A 21,145-nucleotide genomic window follows, 5' to 3' on the forward strand; every position below is an offset into this window, starting at 1 on the left:
TTGTAAAGCACCACTATTAGTTCCCATTTCACCCCCTCTCACCCCACACTCTCAGCAGCCAGGGTCAGCAGGCCACAGCAGATGCAGAGCTGCAGAGGGCTCCTGTGCACACGGGTGCCCACGGCACTGTCAGAGAGGGTGCAGTTCCAAAAGGTCTCCGGCCCCACCAGTACAGCTGGGCCCTGCACTTCCTTCCCCATGAGGGTGCCTCTTCTTCTGTAGCTTGAGGCTTCTGCTCCATGTGAGGGGCTCTGTTAGCAGAATACCTAAGCCGCCCTCCCTTTCTGCCAGAGGAAGGGGACCCAGGGCATGGACTCAGCTGGCAAGTGACACAGCAGGGTGACAGAGATTAGGGGCTTCTGCTGCTAATGGGAAGCACAGAGAGGGCAGCAGTGCTACTGCCTGTGCTGGGCACCGTGGCTCCAGCTGACACTGCACTGTCCCGGGGTAGCCACAGCCCTCATCATGGGGAGAGCACAGGGGCTGATGAACTGGTGGCTTGCAAGGGCTGCGCGGTTCGTTGCTGCCTGACTCACTGCCAAGGGTTGGTAAAATTTAAGCACTTATTGATGTGGGTAATAAGCACTCAAACTGTCATCACAAAAGGGACACTCGGCACACAGCTGACCCCAGCTTCGCTACAAACATTCCCTCTCCTCCCCGAGGCTGCAGATAGTCCCCCTCAGCTCAGACAGACTTCCACCCACCTCACCAGAGACTATGCTGGAGGGCACCCGCTCCCTCAGAGGGGCTGGGCGGCCCACTCCTCCCTCTGGACACGCTGACCTGAGCACGGGAGAGCTCTCAGCAAGGAGCCCCACAGACATAACCAGGCTGTATTCGCTAGGCTAAAAACAAGCCCAGCTAAGATATGCCCCACCACACACACTCCCCTTCCCTCCCCGCCAGCGCCGGAAGGATTATGGGGCTGGTGCAGGGAACTTCTTGTCCTGCCAGGGCATGAACCTTCCTCTCCCGGTCTCCAGGAGGCACAAAGCAGCTCGGAGCGGTTGCAAGCAGACAGGCTTTGTCCAGAGTTCCCGCAAACATCACTGCTTTTATTTAAAGCAGAAAACACAGGATGTTACAGATGAGTGGAAAAATGTGAACTGCCCCACTGCCTGCAGAGCCCCTCAGACTGGAGAATGCTTTTCTGGAAGTCAGAGGGTCTCCAGACAGGATTAGGGAAGCACATAGTGCTTTTTTTATCGCCCTGCTTGGCTGAGGCTTACACCTCCCCGCACCCCCCCCCCCCCCAGCCAGGGTCCCCTACCTTTTCTCCTACTTACAGCTTCCCATAACCCTTTTGTTTTTGACTCCCGGGAGGCCCTTTTCAAACTCCTTTTGTCAGCTCCATCTCTTTGAAACACTGGAAAGCTACCAGCGAGAAGCCTGGCTCCAGCTCCCCACTGCCAGTTCTGGCAGCAGCTTGCCCCATCCTCTGCCAGGCTCAGCCCTTCCAAAGGAGCCTCCTGGCCCAAGTTGGGCAGGAGTTGCAGTCACTTCCATCCCTGTTCATCTTCACATAGATAAATCGTACCAGTCAGTGGCTCAACAGCTTGCACAGAGACAGCTTTGTAGCGTCCACCAACACCTACAAGTGCCAGAATTCCCAAAACAGTAACACTTGATACGGAGTTCCCTTTCACAGCTTTGAGGAAGAATCATTAAAAAGATCTGCTTTATTCCTGTTTTGATGATTATGAAGACAGCCACAGGTAGTCTTTTTCTTCTCCCCCTAATGTTAGCATATGCTTTCTATTCTTCAAGCTAAACAACTACCAGGCAGCCTGTCTAATGTGTTTATCAAGATAAACTAGAGACATCTCAAACACTTAGTTTCATACAGCCAGCACCTATGACACAGATTTCTTTACTGACACTCCTTACCTTACAGTCACTAGAAAGCCACAAAAGACCTACAAGTAAAGCACAGATCACATCAATTCTGTAAAGCCAAGTTACACTTACTGGCACTATGCTTAATTTATATCCCTCGAAACAGCTGGCCTAGAGTGCCTTTTAATTGATTGCAATTAGAAACTGTTGATTGGCTTGCCCCTAGTGTCAGTGACCACAATTATACCATCTAGTGAAAAGAGAGGCAGTTACTATCTTTTAACCACAATTCTGTTTTTTGAGCATAGTAAAATAGCTAAGCAGTGTATTGAATGACATAGTATTACTCATATGCTTAAGCACCCAGGTCCTTGATCTTGTGCTTTATAAAGTGCTCTGAGCTGTGCTGTAATTGCCTATAAATATGCTGCTGATCATGCTTAAAGGGACACTGTCAAGGTTGGTGGACCTACAGTTTGGCTTGGTAAAATGACATCTTAAAATAGTTTTATTCTCAGTGTTCCTAAATTACCAGCCTGTGGTTTTTATCATGCTTCTTTATATCAGTCCAGCTCCTAGAACTAATAAGGTTATTGGAGAATTTTCACTTTTAAAGCAACAGTCCAGGCAAGGAAAAATAGTATGATAGAGGCTAATGTTCCCATCCTGAATATGCAAGCAAAAGTACTTAGCTGTAAAACATATTTTTCCTGATGTGAATGGGCATAACCTCTATTGCTGTTATGGTTTGCAATAAGGTCGTCCCTTGTTGAAACAACATCTTGTGAAAGAAATCTTCAAGAGCGAGCACAGGGCTGAAGGGATCAGGTCTGGACAAGCCTGCAGCTGCACGAAGTACCCATTCTCTATGATGTCTGTTTGTCAGTCTGTAGTCTTGTCCTAGTTGAGCTGAAAGGCAGGGGATGCAAAAAGAGTGAGTCAGGGAATAGAGTTACAAAGCTAGTGAGAAGCCTGCAACTTCATCTCATCCTTGGCAGTGTTGTTGGGATGCAGAGGGTTGACAGGATGGGGAAATCCCAGGAACAAGAGCCCTTTCCCGCACTGTCCTTTCTGCAAGCAGCTCTGTGGCTGGAGCCCGGTGGCGAGGGAGCTGAAGCCAGCTATTGAGGACTTTTTTTGATCTCAGGCAAAGAGTGTACTGGGCTTTCTTTTAGGGACAGAATACAAATAGCTAAGTTGTGAAAGGTGGCCTGGGATTTTTCCTTTTATGAAGGGCTTCATTTGTTTCCGAGCTGAATAACAAGGCTCACTCCAAGCAGCAGTCCTCCAGCACACTCTGTACTCCTGGGAAACCTGCAATACCACAGTAACCAAACCCATAGTTGCCAGTAAATGAAAAATTATGGCTCACTGGTGCCAGGGACAATGCAGAACAGGGATCTGTCGAGGGGAAATGGGGAGAAACTGTAAGCAAAGTTTGTGCTGTTAGTGCCAGCGTGGCTGTGACCAGATGTGGTCTTAGCCTCCCTGCGTATTCTGCTGGACTCTGTGCAGCAAGGTTTGAAGACAAAGCTCTTGAGTTTTCCCAGACATGGGCCTACAGCCAAGCTTCACCTTCCTTTCTGCCTGGGAGGTGAAAGATTTACAGATACCCTAAATGTGAGGCAGCGTATTGGATGTGCTCTTCCATCCAGGTGTGTGTTAGTCATAGACACTGCCTAAGCTCTAGGGACTCGAGGGAAGCCCTGATGATGTGTGAAAGAACACTCAGAAAGAACCAAAAAACAATTAGAAAGCCTGGGAAAAGGGCACACTTGCAGCAGCCATGCCTAAACCAAGGACTGGTGTGCACTTGTGGCCAGTGACATCACTTGATGCTGCATTTCTTCAAAGAGGTGGGAGGAGGAAAGTTCTTCCCCTTAATTTTTGGGGTTTTTTTGTTTGGGTTTTTTTTTTTTTTGTCCCAATTACACGAAAGAGAAGAAATAATAATAATAAAAAAATCCGCAGGCTGAAGATCCCCCAGGACAGAAAAAGGCAAGTCTAATGTGAGTCTAACAACAGATCCAGCTCAACGTATCAGCAGGTGGGAAGGTGCTCCCCACGCTTCCCGTATGCACTCAAGAGAACACACAGCATTGTAGGGGCTGTGTCTCTCACACAGGCAAGACTTTTAGGGTGTGAATATGGATGTGGAAAAGCACTTGGAAAAGGCTCATGAGTCTAACACCGAAGAGTGCATTTCAAGCTCTAACAGTTACAGAGAATCACTTGAAAGTGCAACTTGCATATATTTTAATTGCTTCCAGAAACCAGAATAAAAGCAAAATGAGCCCAAAGTCTGTACTTTTAAGAATCTCAGGCTTTTTAGACAAAGCTCCTATCTCCTGCTTTGAGCTGACTCGGTATTTTTAAATAGTTGTCCTTGAGAATTGTAAAACTTGGTTTATTTTTTGTAGGTTTATTCCATAGAAATGCTTTAAAAGCAATAAAGTGAATCTCAATAGCCTTGCTTTAATCCATAATTACATCAGTTCCATGTGGTGGTTATGCAGAGAGAAACTGAGTAGGAAATTGTAAGGATTTCTGTAACAACAGTTTGTACATTGATTGTACACATATATACCATAATAATAACAACAGAGAAGCAATAGCAACCTTGCAGTTACAAAAAATACCCGGTGCCCTTTAAAAATATATGTGTATAGTCTGTGTTTACCCAGATGAACAGTGTTGGTAGGGACTGATACATTATGTACTCTGTATCTTCTTCTGATTTATTGAAGTTCTTTCTGGGCTTCTTGTCTTCAAAACTATAGTTGTGCCTGATATTTGCCAGGACGAACCGAAGTTCTATGAAAAGATAAACACCTGGAAGCTGAGATGAGGAGTGTATAAGAAACATTGATTAATTTAATGACAGTGCTTTATAATGGACCATATATATTTTTCCACTGTAATTGCTATATACATTCAACAGTTTTATTGTATGATGTCAGTGCACATTATTCGCCACAGCTGCTAGAGAGGCATTGCTGAACTGGTGTTTCTCTTCTATGACAAACACCTATTAAGCAGTCAGCAGAAACTCTTCTTGTTATAGCCTCTGACATCACCCTCAGGGCAAGCGGACACAGAACAGCAATTGCTGAATCGCGTATGAAAATTATAGTTTTATTGTCTATACAAGTGAAGGTTTAACTCCGATTCCTGCTCGAGTCAGCTGTGTTATAAGGGAGCAATTCTTTCAGGGAACAAACAAGCACAGTACACCATTGTAATCAGAGGAACAGGCACTATTTATCTATTGGAAAGCCTTGTTCACAATAGTGCTAACACTTTAATGCCCCAGAAGCCACTATTTTAGCAGCTGTAGAGAAAAAAGCATGACTAACAAGATGCCATAGAGAGTCAGACACAGTTTTTTTAGAACACAAATGGAATCATCCCATTTGATGCAGCTCAGTTTAATATGCACGACTGGTAAGTAGGGATCATGTATTTAATGTTTATAAATGCGTTTTCTCCACCGCAGCGTTCAAAGGCTTCCAGTGTCTCTTGAATCAGATCTCCAATGTTTTCACGCTTCTGCTGGCTGTATTCTATCCCATCACCTGAATTAACTGGTTAATAAAACAGAAAAAAACAAGAATTATATTAAATTTACTGTTATGCTTTGGAGTAATGACATAGGAAATTGTCACTGTGCCCTTATTAGAAACTTTGCTCTATGACATGAAACAGAGCTGAATTTGAAAACAGGATGGTTGTGATATCTCTTTAAGGTTCTGCTCAGGCTCCAACTCTGTATGCCTTCAAATTTTTTTTATGTGTGCATTACTTCAGTATCTAAGCAAAAATCTGAATAAAAATAAAGAAAACACATCTTTCTATAATGTGAAGATGGAGTCTTTTACACTGTTAATCTCTCAAGACCATTATGTCTTTATTTTTAACATTGCTTATTTAGGACAAAATTCCAGTGCCAGATGCATAAACGCTTATCTACGAAATGTGACTTAAGCTAGACTTGTTATGGTTTGAAATCTTAAATAGGTATTGCTTTGGGATTGTTCCATGTCAGACATCATATTCACACACTTTTTTTTTGATCGAGAGGATGTCATGTGGCCTAAAAGAGATATTGGAATTTGAGATGGCACACATTCCATTTCTGTTCCCTGAAAAATGTGTAAAATTAAGTCAGTGTCAAAAGGACAAATTATTGCAGCCCCCAGATGCAGTAACATTTTCTGCTGCTTTCTTTAACATGGAGTAGCAAGGGTGACACACATTTGTACATACAGAGCATAATTCTTTAAAAACATCAGCTGTGATGACAAACTGTGACCACAAAAAAATACAAGAATAAAAAATAACTTCACCTGCAATGATGCTGAGAGATTTAAAGGAGGAAAATACATTTCATTTTGGTGAAACAATATGAAAACTATCTTAATGCATTCCAAGACTTATATATATAAAAAAAGACATTAATATATATAATATATAATAATATAATATATAATAATATATATTAATATATATTGTAATATATATAAAAAAGACATTCGAAGATTTATATATATATATATAAAAGTATTTGGTAGAAGCATAACCTACTCAGATTAGCTGTGGTGCAGTGGCTGGGAGAGAGGCTGTCACACTGCTCTGGAGTAGTCCACATGCAGTCAATCAGTGGTCTCACAGTGGGCAGTGGTGGCAATGTGCCCATGTCATACATTTAGCACCTCAAATAGCGCTGCTTGCTCATTGACACTGTCAGCCAGCCAGCAAAGGATATGTTTGTCAAGACAACGCAACCACCTTCATGGGTAGTGCCTGCCTTTCACATCAGAAACGCAGTGCACCCAAGAGTGAGAGTAGATTTTGCACCCACTGCTGCCTCAACATCCCCAGGTTGGTGAGGCGTAGACATACAACTGCACCCATCCTCACAACCTGTCCTGGATTTAATCCTGGGGATCTGGATTTAAAGTCTGTGACTTTGTTACCAGTAAAAACTGAAGAACTATGTTCATGAAGAAAGAACTGATGAATATGGGTAAAAATCATCCTTTTGCTGAATTTTCCTGTAAAATATCTGATTGCACTCCAAGTTAATTATATGTGCACCAGCTTTTCAAACTCCTTACACACATTTGTGTCACTTTGCTTCTTGCAAAATGTTTACACAGATACAGATGGGACATACAAGGACTGGGCTTCAAGTGGAAAGGCAGCAATATTTTTTTATGATTACTCTTAAGCAAATGAATATTTTCCTATATATTAACTGTTTATTTCACTGACATGAGGAGCCAGGGTTGTGACATCAAAATTTCTTACAATGAATTTAGTGTAATGTTAAAAATAACAGATTATGTGAGTGCGTAGGAAACAGCAAGACCTATTAAATAAAAGGATTGTCTTGTACAAAATCCTGATGCAAAAAGAAAAGCCCTTTACAATTGAGTGCAATTTAGACAAAAGAGAAAACAACTGATATCAACTGTGGCTCATCACCTGTGTTGCATGTGCACTGCCAGCACTCCCCAGAACACCTGGAGGTATATCTCATTTCACTGGTTTGAAGAAAGGAAACCCTGAACCTTGACCTAAGTCTTGGCAAATATGTAAAGGGATTACTGACTTTCCAACCATTTGTCTATTACCTGTAATTTTAAGCCTACACACATGCTCTGCTAATGAGCTTACACAGCTTTCATCATTCTTTCAAAGAAATAGTAAAAAAATCAGCTCTCTGGAGTAAGGGTGATATATTGCTAAGCAAGTTTGGAGGAGGCCAACAAGACAGCATGATAATGCTGGTAGCAGAGGTATTTTCCAGAATCCCCTGTTATAGTCTTTATTATAGAGCACAGTCTGTACAAAAAATGATGCCTAGATGCTTGATTAAAAGGTGCCTAAGAGAATGAGACAATGATAATGGAAATAGTCTTCAAGGGAAGACTGAATGTGTGATGTGCAGACCATCATTACATTTTTTTCCCTACAGACTATTTGTGCTATATGAAGGTTTGTATCCTCAAGACAGCCATAATTCACATTAATGTCATGACACAATAATACCAGAAAGGTTATGTCAGCATCGAGGTCACCAGCTAAGTACTAAAATAGCTATCCTATGCAGTTACAGGAATTAACAAATCTTTCAGACAAAAAAGATAATCATTAACCCAACAGGACAACATCAACTAAACGGATGAGTCACAATGATCTGCCCAATGCACCTAAGGGTAAATATCTAGTCATAATAATAATGATGATTCGTTGGAAGAAAATAGCTGCTGAAGTATAGCGGTCTCAGCATGGTTTGACTTTATTTCCAAGTTAGTTTGCGCGAGAAGCCAACTCTGTCAGCCACAAAAACGTTGCATATGTAAAGTGTGAACATGAATCTGATTCAAGCTTTTTATGAAGTTGTCCTTTGTGAGGAAGAATACATCAACATGAAAATGCTAGGAAGCACATTTGTCATATCTTTGTCTCGAAGTGAAATGTCTGGCAAATTTAGCATGCATCAAGAACTCTTTTCACAGCAAATGTTATTTCTGTGTTTAGAAGAAATGCATTGAAAGAGATCTAGAGGATTACACTCGGGAAAAGAACTCATTTTCACTTCCTGGATAAAAAAGTTAGTTCCTAGTCATCTAAATCATGCACCAAGGGTTTTATAGTCCTTAACATCAAATGAAAGGCTTTGCACCTGTCAAGACCTGTGCTAGCTGATGAAATCACCCAGTGCTTCGAGCCCAAGAGTGGCGCTCCCTGCCCTACCATCAGCACTGCTGATGCCAACTGCTGTAGCTAAGGAAACCCTGCTCAGACCCTCGGGGACTGAACTTAGGCTTTGGCAGGGAATGGAGGTGAATTTGAATTTTGCTTTAAAACATGGTTTGTATTTAAGTCTAGACATGCTTCTATTCATGATTCAAGATATTAATGAAAATCTGGTGTTAATTGTATTCCACCTAATATAATTTTAAAATTTCATTAGGCTAATACTACAAATATAATATTGTACTTCATTAAAGAAGGACAAGCAAGTTTCTATCAATGCAATAAGAGCTTGATGTGACAACTTTCAAGTACTGGACTGGACGAGAAATGTAAACCAACCCTTAAAGTTCAGGCAGATTTATTCTTATCTCTGAATAAGAACAGGGACATTTGTTAGCATCTGAAAGTGTCTGAGACATTCTTTCAGTTCATTAGATTTCACTTCAAGGCAGGTCACCTCTCGAAAAAAGTTTTTCCAATCCCCTGAATATGTTGAAGTACCATATGCTGTAGGTATGTTACAGATAACAGAGTCTGCTCTTGATGGTGGCTGTTCCTAAGGTTCTGCTTCATGGAACACGCAGATTGAAAATGGAGTTTCCATACACTTGTTGCTGTAGGGATGCTGTAGATCTTGGGATATTAGAATTTCCACAGATGTTAAATATCTGAGGAATGCTTAGTGTGGCAGACAGAATAATACTTGGAAGAGATTTCTGAAGAGACAGTGAAAGAAGCCCTGTGTCCCTAGGTTAAGCAATGTTTTAAATCAAATTGTTACTCAAAGGCCATTCCTTTCTTTACTGATGAACTTTTAAGTGCATATATACACACATATATATTTCAACTTGTCTTGGAACAAGTAGGTCCTAGCAGAAATTTTTTAACTACTACTAGTTAACAACTAAGAGCTCTTGTATAATGGTTTTGGGCTGGGTTTTTTTGTATACAAATCAATAAACCTGCTTGGAAAGATAGTTATCATTCCTCCCTATTTGAATCTTGAGAAACAAAGATACCAAAAGGTAAAGTGACTTGCTCCAAGTCATGAAAGGGATTAGTCACAAATCATCCTTTTTGACTTTTTAATGTATAGGATGAAAGTATTATTTATAGTAAAATACAACTATGGTAAAAATAATTTTTAAGCTGCTTGTTCATCCTAGTAAAGCCAACAGGTATTTTCAGCAATTAAAATTATTACAGTAATCCAGCATGCTAACCACTTAACAGAATAAGGCTTTTACTTCAAAAAGCCAACAGTGATTGGATTGTAAGGTGCAGATATATTTCTCAGTACAGAATTGTATTTCTACAGAAAAGCCTGAAACAGAACAATATACAGTTAAGCAGTACAAACTAGCATTAAAATATTTTGTGGAAAATTTCAGGACTTTTTTTCTTCTAGGAGTTAGCATTAATATGAAGAAATAAACGGAAGTTGATTTTAGCTATAGATTGACATGCATCTATGTCAGGGTTCACAATAGTGTTCACTGTTCAGATACAGTTCAGAGCTTAATTTTTTAAAGTCCTCTTGTTAGGCTTAGTTTAGTTGTCATAAAATATGTTGGCTTCCTGGCTGGTGTGGAAAATGAAAGCCCCTAATGAGTAAGTCTGGCAGCGAGGAGGAGGGCTCCTTACCACTGCTCCTCTCACTGTGACTCAACTGTGCTTTGAAATTGTCAGTTCCAGGAAGGATAAGGTAGTTCCGTCTCCCTATTCATTTAATGGAAAGTCTGTGAAAAGTCACAGGGTAGGACTCTAAACCATCCTGTCTGCTAAGAAATAGCCAGTTCATTTGGCTTAGGTGAAGGAAAAGCCACCAGGAGGTTACAAATTCTGGGCATTACTAACCCAGAGAGAAAACCCTGTGTTCCATTCCTGAGGGCTCGGAACAACGTGAACACCAGTTTTAAATGTTTCTTAGGGCATGTCTAGATTATGTGCACACAAAAGCGCAAACTGACTTCATGCAGGCTGGTCGTAAAGCTGGAGCATTGGAAAAAAGAGCTCATAGAATAATTTGTGATGGAAAGAACCTCTGGAGCCAGGTGGTCCAAATGCCTGTCTCAATGTCAGCTCCATTTTCAAAGTTAGGTCAGGTTGCTCAGGCTGAAATACCTGCAGTTGCTCAGAGCAGAGTAATCCCAGAATGAGAAATGGTGCAGAGATCCCCTGGAGCTGGCAGAGCTTTTCACCCACCATTTCAAATGTGATAAAAGGAAGCACTGCTCCTTAAATATCAAAATGTATTTGGTGAAGGAAGATTTGCTGAAGTTGCGGACTTCACATGGAGAATTTTTATCTGTTTTGATAGAAAACAAACCTAAACTTTTGTCATAGTAACAGATTCTAAGCTGTGTATGTAGCATTGCTGCTGGAATCTTAATCGTATACAAAAGCAAGAGGCACAGATTTGGCAGAAAAATTAATAAAATTTCATTAACACTGACTTGAAACTATGAAAACACAACTTTTAAAAAAATTAACATGTATCTTTCAAAGCACTTGAAAACTTTAAAGCTGAAAGCACTTATATACTTTAAGGAGGCCAAAACCTTTGAATATGCACAGACCTGTTTTTTTGACACTGTCAACACACAGAGTTGTCTACCTCTTTCTTTACTTGGCTCTTCCTGCTATTTTTCACCACTAGTTCTGAGTGCTTATCACTTTACAATGCTACAGTGCTGCAGAGATTGCAGCATGTTTCAATCCAAGAAGAAAGCCTGTACACTTGGAATTTAAAAAGAATAATAATAGAGAGACATTTCTGCTCATCATAGGTCTTAGAAAATAATGATTTTGTACTTTTGATATAAATCAGCTAAGTATTATCTAAGTAAGATGCTTCCACGATTTTCTTAATTCTCATTGAAGGCATTTTGCTTCAGCATGAAATACAGATTCTTTTATAGCTATCTTCCATATGCAGCTAGCTTTTAGTTATTTCATAAATCAGCATTTATTATAAAATCTAAGTGCCATTACTATAAATACTGTTCAGAAAGTCAACAATTCAGTAAGTGGAGGAAGTGCTCTGATTGGAAAGGAAACATTTGACTGACTTACGATGTTTTACTAATGATGTAAGCCTACTACAGATAGCTGTAACTACTCGTAAATTGCTGCAGTATAAAAAAAACCCAAACCCAACAAACCAAAAAACTCAACTGAAAATGAGCCAAGACAGCAGCTGTTATCACAGTTTTCGATTTCCAGGAAATGTTAGCAACATCAGATGTAATCCTTTCTAAGTCCAGAATTCTTTTTTTCTGTTTTTTTTCTTTTTAATAGAAGTACAATAATGAAAATGAAATCACAGCTTTTGTAACAAATCTTATTAGCAAGCATATTAGACCAGCAAGGTTAAAAAATAAGAGAATATTATTGTGAGATTTTTTCCTCTATACATACTTAAACTTCTCCAATTAATGCAGACTTTGAAGTTTGCTTATGTTTGTGCTACAGATCAATATCAAACAAAGTAGAGTTAAATAATCTTAGATAAACAGCATGCTTAACAAGGGAACAGAAACTGGAGGCTGAGATCTCTGCGGCCTTGGTACACTGTTTACTGTTGCAAAATGATCATTAGTCACAAAACATGCTTAAAGTGCAAAAAGAGTTGCACCACTTATGTGAATCTGATGTTCTTCCTTTTGTTTTGGATGTATATAAGCCAGTACAAAGCAAATACTGTTTTTTTTAGCTAGAAATCATGTTTGTGTGTGCAAAATTTGCATAGCTTTGCTGGACTGATGTGAAATACATTTGTTTGTCACATTACTTTCTCATCTAAATATAGCACAATTAATGCAAAAGGAATTAAAACCATGGAAAGAAATCTTTGTGTGTGGAACAAACATAATTTATTTTTTAAATGTAATGTAAAGTGACAAAGCTGAAAGTCCCAAAATGCTTTAAAGAATGCTGATTTCAGCATGAAACATAACCCTACAATAGCCAATTTTTAACACTGAATTTATTCATATTTAAACTTAAGCTGCTTGGCAATCCATCCTCCTTCCCCCATTGGAATATTTTTATTAATGTAACCAAAATGCTTTTGAGGGAAAGCGTTAGGGGTTTTTTTGGTTTATTTTTTCTCCACAAGCAAAAAGTTCAGTAATTAATTTCTTCATGTTAATAACTGTTGATATGTTTGTACATCTGTCATGTACTAATGGAATTTGTTGTGTCTAAATTCACTGTTCAAAATCATTACTATTTAAGGACCCTATTTGTTATAGCTTGCCCATCAAAACTTTCATTGATGACTAAATGATTCAGTAACTGCTTTCATAACTTTGTGACAGAAGGGTGAGTCGTTTGTTGTCACTGAAATGCAACCATATAAAAAGTAGGTCAATATATAAAAAAATTCCCACCAGAATTATGGGAGCAAGTTGTTAGATATGCCTGTAAGATGCTGGATATGCCAGAAATTGACAATTTTCTATTTTTTCTGTTCCCTAATTAAGTGAAATAAGCAAGAACCTGAAGTCAAATGAGGGTGCTTTAGCAATGATTTGAGAAGGGACAGGGAGATGAAAGCTGTGAATGACTCTGTGGATTTGCCAAGATTTCTTTCATTGCTACAGGACAAGGAGAGAAATTATGCATTTTAAAGGACAGCTATCACTGAATCTGGAATGTGCTATTTTATCCTCAAGCCAGACAGAAACCAACACCCTGCTCCCCCAGATACGTGTACTTACAAGGGTCAGGATGTGTCCTTTCAGTTTGTCTTTAAATTTTTGTAATACATATTTTTCTAAAGTAAACTGAATAATGTGACTATTGTTTCTGAGTTTCTTCAGTTGGATTAGTGCATATCATAGATAAAAATAATTAATAAAAATTACCTTCCCAAGATATGAATTTGCATTCTTTTTATGAAGAACATAAAGGACATAAAAATAAATACTTATCAAAAGCTAGTTAACAGCCATTCATTTTACATTAAGAAAAGCACACATACGAATTTATAATAGCTTTTCAAGCAAACAGAAAAACCCCTAATTTTTATACAACTAAAATGTATTATAATGTGCAGGTTTTATTTACAAGAATGTAAAACAGATAAAAAAGAAAGAAAATTGTGTCCCCTAGGTGTGTGTTTTTTCTGCAGATTCACAGCTTTTGGATTGTGAACATTGCAGCCTCTGAGAGCAATATAGGAACTGCACATACACCGCATGCAGGCTTTAGAAATCTCTCACAAAACTGTCTCTTATCTTTTTCAACATTTTTGCTGCATTAGGTGTGAAGAAAGATAAGTGAATAAGAAGAACTGTTCAATTAGATACTCTAATCTTGTCTAAATTGCACCTGTACCTTTTGTCGCTTGACCTGTTATTCAAAGCTGTCCCGAGTGTGAAGAAAGCAAGAAGCCCAGCAGCCTCCAGCCCAATGTGCTGAATGGCTGAGATCTTCTCACAGCAAAGATGACAGCTTCATAAGGAAAGCTGTAGTTCTTTGGGAATCATAGAATCATTTAGGTTGGAAAAAACCCTTTCAGATCATTAAGTCCAACCATTAACCTAATACTGCCAAGTCCACCACTAAACCATATCCCCAAGTGCCACATCTACATATCTTTTAAATACCTTCAGGGGTGGTGACTCAACCACTTCCCTTGGCAGCCTGTTCCAATGCTTGACAACAATTTCAGTGAAGATTTTTTTCCAAATATCCAACCTAAACCTTCCCTGGTGCAACTTGAGGCCCTTTCCTCTTGTCCTATCATTTTTTACTTGGAAAGAGACCAACCCCCACTTCACTACAACCTCCTTTCAGGTAGTTGTAGAGAGTGATGAGGTTTCCCGTAAGCCTTCTCTTCAGACTAAATGACCCCAGTTCCTTCAGCCATTCCTCATAAGACTTGTGCTCCAGACCCTTCACCAGCTTTGTTGCCCTTTTCTGGACCTACTCCAGCCTCAATATCTCTCTTGTAGTGAAGGGCCCAGAAATGAACACAGTCTTCAAGGTGTGGCCTCACAAGTGCCCAGTACAGGGGAACAATCACTGCTCTGGCCCTGCTGGCCACACTACTTCTAATACAAGCCAGGATGCTCTTGATCTTCTTGCCTGCCTGGGCACAAGCTGGCTCACATTCAGTGGCCATCAGTCAGCAGCCCCAGGTCCCTTTCCGTCGAGCAGCTTTCCAGCCACTCGTCCCCAGGCCATTGGGGGATTGCATGGGGTTGTTGTGACCCACGTGCAGAATCCAGCACGAAGCCTTTTTGAACATCATACAACAGCCCATCAATTCAGCCTGTCTAGATCCCCCTGTAGAGCCTTCCTACCCTCAAGCAGATCAACAGTTCCACCCAACTTGGTGTTATCTGCAAACTTAGAGAGGGTGCACGCAATCCCCTTGTCCAGATCATTGATAAAGGATATTAAATGGAACTGTCACCAGTACTGAGCCCTGGGGAATGCCACCTGTGACTGGCCACCAACTGGATTTAACTCTATTCACCACCAATCTTTGGGGTCAGCCATCCAGCCAATTTTTTTATCCAGTGAAGAAGATACCTGTCCAAGCCATGAGCAGCCAGTTTCTCCAGAAGTTTCTTCAGGCCTGTAATTCCCTTCCTTGTAGATCCTCCTTCTGGCCCTTTTTGTAGATGGGCGAAATAAAGTGACATGCAAAACCCCCAATATCTCAGGTTATAGAAATTTACTGTTCCTGTTACTCTTCTTGTATGCTACTTCAATCTTTTGAAGTGATGCTTGAAGAGACTGTATGTTGATAGGCCAGGAAGCCACTCCTGTATTCTGTGGCACACTGCTTAGTGAGGACATACTACCACTAACCTGAGACTACAGCTGAACAAAAATAAAGTACAGCAGATGATCATCTCAAACATTTACTCTTTGCATCTTCTTCTGTCATTTTAAATTATGAAGTAGTAAGCTGAAGGGAGAGTGATTTAAGGAGTGGAGATATGAGAGCTCTCCAATATAGCTTAGTGAGTTTTTCAAACCTTATTCTGACCTAAGTTAATTTTAAACATGTTATTTTAAATATTGGCTTTAAATATCTGCCTTTAGAGATCACTTTAGAACTTTTTATTGTTACTAAGTGAACAGAGGAACCATCTATTTCTCTGAACATGTATCTCTATCCTGAGATAAATCAAAGGGAAGTTGGTTGGTGGCATGTTGTGAAATTGCATAACCCATCTCAGTGGTTACTAATTCAGCCACCTCAGGTACAACTGCCTATTTGTCTAGCTTGCCATTAAGACTGCAGGAACTCAAATAGTGGAGCATGCTGATACCGTGAGCTCCTGACCTGTCTGCTAGTTTCATTTGTCTGAGAAGAATTTTGCTGAATTCAAAAAAAAAAACCAACCCAACAGAAAGAAACTGAACTGCAATGGCAGTTAACAGTAACTATGCTATTGATAACATCAGTGGGCCTGTGCAAAGACAGAAGATATTTACACATGCTTTTCCAGTAACCTGACCCAGTACTCAGACCACCTACTGAGATTTAGCAGCTCTTGCAATACACAGCAAACCTGTTTGTTTCACCACTTATGCAACTTTTATAAGATTACTTCCTTTACTATCCAATGTAAAATCATTATTTACCATGCCACTGTAGGTATCATAGACTCTAGAGACTGTGTTTTTTAAAATGTCCTCCTAACTTTTCACAAAGGGATTGCAGTGTTATTAAAACACGAGCATTTTAATGATGCCTAAATACAGTTGTTTATAACAAAGAAGTAATTGTGCACAATAGGTGTGTATAAAACCCACAGGATGAGAAATTATTAGTGGCTTTTTTATTTAAGATGAAACTGTGATTCATATATATTACAATATTTTCAGGGAAAATAATTTTTAATATACAAAAATATGAATTTCTTTTATTACACTTTATTACTTTTGTTCATTATTTTAAGACAAATTTTTATTTCCACTAAAAACTGTTAATGCAGAATCTTTTTTCCCATTCCAGATAGTATTTCTCTGAAAGAATAAAAAGCAATCATAGGTCCTAGCCATAGGACAAAGAATCAAGAATATATTTTTCTGATTTACAGCATCCTGATACAATTTTAATGTTGGTGTGTATGAGTATAGGGAAAAAAAATGTTGCTGTTTCTCACATTTCTTACACCTGAAGAATTGCAATCATCCATAAGCACATAATCTCTTAAGGCTGTACTTGTTTTTACATGTTTACTGAAAAAGACCTTTAAATTTATCTATTCTGGGACTATACATATAAGTGAAAATGGCATTTCTGTGTACAAGCAGGATACATGACATGCTCAGCAGAGTAAATTGGAACCTGGTTAACACTAGTAATACCTTTATGATATCTGTACAAATGCCATCACATAGAAAACGTCAAGCTGCTAACAAACAGCACTTCTGGTTCAGTTTCTAATATTTTTCTTAATACACTTTCACTTGATTACAAAAGCAATGAACCTGAACAGTAAAGCTGGAAAAAGAATTTTTGCTTCTCAGGTGAATTTGCATTTGCTTGTCCTAAACTGCTGCAAATAGCAGGTATCTGTAGACTGACAGAAACATACTAGTTACAGTAAGTTCATCTCCCTTGCCATGGTTATTTGAGTGCTTGCTGTCCTGACATCTTGCTGTGACAGAGCCTTAAAACACAGGATTAGAAATTTTGTAATTTGTTATTCTCCAGCCAATCCTGGCACATAGCACTTACATTCTCCCACTTATCATTAAAGCATGCTACATTTTGTAACTGCAATCTTAATTTTTTATTCATCATTCACTCATCTTACGGCCCTTCCAGCCCTGGTGCCTGGCAAGCCTACAGCTGTTCAGCTTCAGAAGGAAAACAGCTCATACACACACATACACACATGCATGTCAGGACAGGGAGGAAGAGACAAGACAAGAAGTGATATGGCTGAATGCTCTTGGTCAATTCAGGCTAGCCTAGAGGTTTCTAACCAACAGTTAAATAGCACAGCAGAGCACAATGTGTTTGCATATTTGTAAGTTTGCATTTTCATGTATTATAATGAAGAACAAAAGTAAAAAGCTCTCAAGACAATTCTTCCCTGGCAATCCAAGTATGCTTCCTCACACTTGGATGATCTGACAGTATGTTCACACATTATTACTAGCTTTGCATTAATAACAATGATATGGCCACTCTTATGAAGGAAAGTCATGAGTGGGTCTTTTTAGATAAAATTGGGACCACTGAAAAGATAACCTGGAAGACAGCATGACTAATGTCTAAATGAGACATATTTAAAGAGTAATATTCTTGTGCAGTTTTCTTGGAATGCTTATTGCCCAGTGGATATGGTTAACTTCCATAGGAAAGGGAGAAGTAACGCCTCACAGAATTCCTTTATCACTTCTCCCCAGCAGCCCACAGATGGCTGTTTCACCTCCTACGTTGTTTAGTGGTAATGGCTGTGGTGAGTTTACAGGTCTCTGATCCAACTCTGCAGCTGCAGTGCTGAATTGGTACCCATGGAAGCACTACATCGAGAGTAACAGAAAACTCTGCTTCAGAAAAATATCACTGAGCATTTCTGGACAACAGCGGCTGCTGCAGAATGATGACTTTTGAAGGAAACTATGGGATGTTATTTCAAGGGAAAAGAATAACTTATAATAGTCTCCATAAATTCGTGTGAGTAAAATTCTTGTCACCAAGAAGTTTCGTCACTGAATGGTGATATCTAGAAAGGTCCGTCTGAATTAAATTGGCCAGCACAGCCAAAGTTTATGGGGCACTTGACTGGTAAGTAAATCAGACAATTCTTGTCCCAGGAACAAAAATGTGGAAGAACAGAAGACAAAGAAACCCAAGGGCTGAAAGTGGTGGAAAGGAAGCCAAGGACATGCATTTGGCTGGTTAAGTTTCTTAAAAGGTAGATAGGCATAGCTGCATGTCTGTAGCTAGGATCCAATATCTCTGCTTTAAAGTTCTGAGTAAGAATCTCACAAGAATCTTACAAGTTTACTTGGAAAATTATTAGAAGGGAACGTCAGCCTTAATAATGTAAGTATAGGGCTTCTACAGGAATGTGTGCTATCAGCTTAAGTATTGACTTCTCAAGATGGAGGAGGTGAACTAAGGCTGCTACCAGTCCATGACAGGACAGGTACCAACAGCCTCACAGTGCTTGAGACCTCTCCTTTCTATCCTTTTAATCATACAGAGATCTCTTGCTGGTTTGGTAATATCCTCATTTTAGAGGGACATAAGCTTTCCTCTCTATTTAATATCAAAAAATGCTGAAAAGTCAGTAAGTCAGTTTAGGCATGCTTGTTATCAGATCTAGTGCTTCAGCCATCTGCCTCAACAGCTCCTAAAACTGCCGATAGTTGTCTGGCAGAGATTATAACCACTGTCACTGAATCCTCAGAAGTCATAGAGGAAGTCAGGCAAATATCAGTTTATTTACATCTTCTCACTATTGTAATATATTCATATCTATCAGCCCAGATTGGCTTAAACATAGCGTATGCTTCTAGCTGTGTAGGTGAAATAAGATAAGAACTTGATTTTGTAGGAGAGGAACAATAATAGCACTCACAGTTATCAGCTAACAGACTGACTTAACTTCACACATCCATGGAAGACAACTGTGAAAACAGTCAGGCAGAATTAGAGACGCAGAGCAGGAGGCAATATCATTGTATAACTCTCATACAGTCATAATAGAAATTTCAGACCAAGTCAGGAGTTGCAACACTTAATAACTGTCACATGGGATCTGTAGGAGAGTTGGTAGGGTTGCAGTAGACCTACCTCACAGCCTAAGGTAGGAGTTACATTCCCAAGAACAAAGTCCAAGTGAGTGAAAGGCTGATCAGTGAAGGTAGACAGCAGGGAACAGAGAGCAGAACAGTATCTAAAATCTTGCTTTGTTTCTGAGACTAAAATGTTTGCATCAACCCTGGAACTACAGCCAAGAAGTTTTCCTGAGGGTAGATGTCTATTGCCATTCCTTTTGGGTGAGATTGAATGATTTCTTTAAAAGCAAGTTGTGCCACAAGGCGATAATGATATAGTATAAGCTAAGGCTTGTTTTGACACCTTTTACATGTTTTACACCCTACCAACATTTCTCTTACTAGGGGCATGAATTTGGGTCTTCCCTTTACCCAGATGCTTATTTTTCTACAAACTCTGACCCCTTGAATTTTGCACAATGAGTTTAAAAGTTGTGGGAGCTGTGGGGGTGGGGAGAGACACACAGAATAACCTTGTGGCCCCTTAAGCCCTGTATTTTTAAGAAGGCATGCAAAAAACCCAAACCAAACCAGAACAAAACAAAAAAACATGAGCAAAGGCAGCAATGGCTGCTTTAGTTTTTATAGTTTGAAAACCTAACGGTGAAGCGCTCTCCCAGGAAGCAGGAAATAAGCATCGTTGAACCCATGTAGCTTCAAATCTACATCTTTCATGATCAGGGAGATTTTACCTAATTATCAAATTAGTTACAATAGAGAAAGGCTCTTGTGACCTATATGCTTATGATCGGGCAAGGAAGAATCAGTAAGACAGGCCTTTTGTTAGACTATGGACTTGTGCCAGTGTTTTCAGAGAGACCCAAAGTTTAGCACCTGAATCCAGTCGCCGGTAGCTGAGCGGGCTGATCCTGAGCCCTTACCAGTTCCTAAATGAGGGCTGCAGTGAATCAGAACATCTGTACATGAGGCTAGGTATTTAAATGCCTAAATACACATTTACATGAATACATCTACAGTGCCAAGTTTTAAGTGTTTTGACTTGAACTAACTTCCTAACAGATGGTTATTCTGCATCTATCTTCATTTATTTATGACTGTTTATGTTTTTACAGATGTAATAACTGATCTAAAAGTGATACAAGCTTATTCTTTGTCTTTTTATTTATATTGCAATAACAGTTAAAGGCATTATTTTACTGCACAACCTATAGAAATTACATAAAGATGGTCTTTCTGTGTTCTACTCACAAGAGGTCCTTCCAAATATTCAAGAAAAACTGCTGTGACCATAAGGCAAGTTGGACAAACATAAACTAGATGCTAGCATCATCTGTAACATTGTAAGCTTAAACAAAATATTACCACAAAATAAAAAAAAAAAAAAAAATGAAACAAATGAGGAGAAAATAGAGGAAGATAAGGAAAATAGTTAGTTAAGCATGTGCATCAGAAGCTTCAGAAAATGGAGTTCAACAAAATTAATGCAAAATTTGTCAACAAGATAAATCTCATGCTACATAAAATGCAGTTCTTGGTATCATAAGCAGATATAGGTCTGATTCATCTGATTCAGGAAACTGCCATGCAAGTGTGTAAGTGATTGCAAAATCAGGACTAAAGGGTGTTTATTTATTCCAAAAACATGTCCTAACTAAAGAAGCAAGCAACCAAGCAAGGCAAGCATATACAAAGTATTAAGAAATGAAGGACCTAATACTGCTGTCAGCTATATTCATGCCTCACCATGTAAATCAGTGTGTTTCAGAAGACTAAATGAGAGAGGGAGTTAGCTTTTCTCTGCCCACTACAG

General features: G+C 39.4%; 1 protein-coding gene across 1 annotated transcript in view; it reads right to left on the reverse strand.

Moving 5' to 3' along the window:
• Nucleotides 1–5,262: 5,262 nt before the first annotated feature.
• The window catches only part of PACRG (parkin coregulated), a gene marked incomplete at its 3' end in the record, with an annotated part of 237,180 nt that continues 221,297 nt past the window's right edge, over nt 5,263–21,145 (reverse strand). Inside the window, exon 5 of the mRNA XM_080617016.1 lies at nt 5,263–5,423. Coding sequence (XP_080473142.1) covers nt 5,263–5,423 — 161 coding nt within the window. The remainder of the gene's footprint in view (nt 5,424–21,145) is intronic.

The sequence above is a fragment of the Psittacula echo genome, assembly GCF_963264785.1.
Source record: "Psittacula echo genome assembly, chromosome: 4".
In the NCBI taxonomy this organism is placed as follows: Eukaryota; Metazoa; Chordata; class Aves; order Psittaciformes; family Psittacidae; genus Psittacula; species Psittacula echo.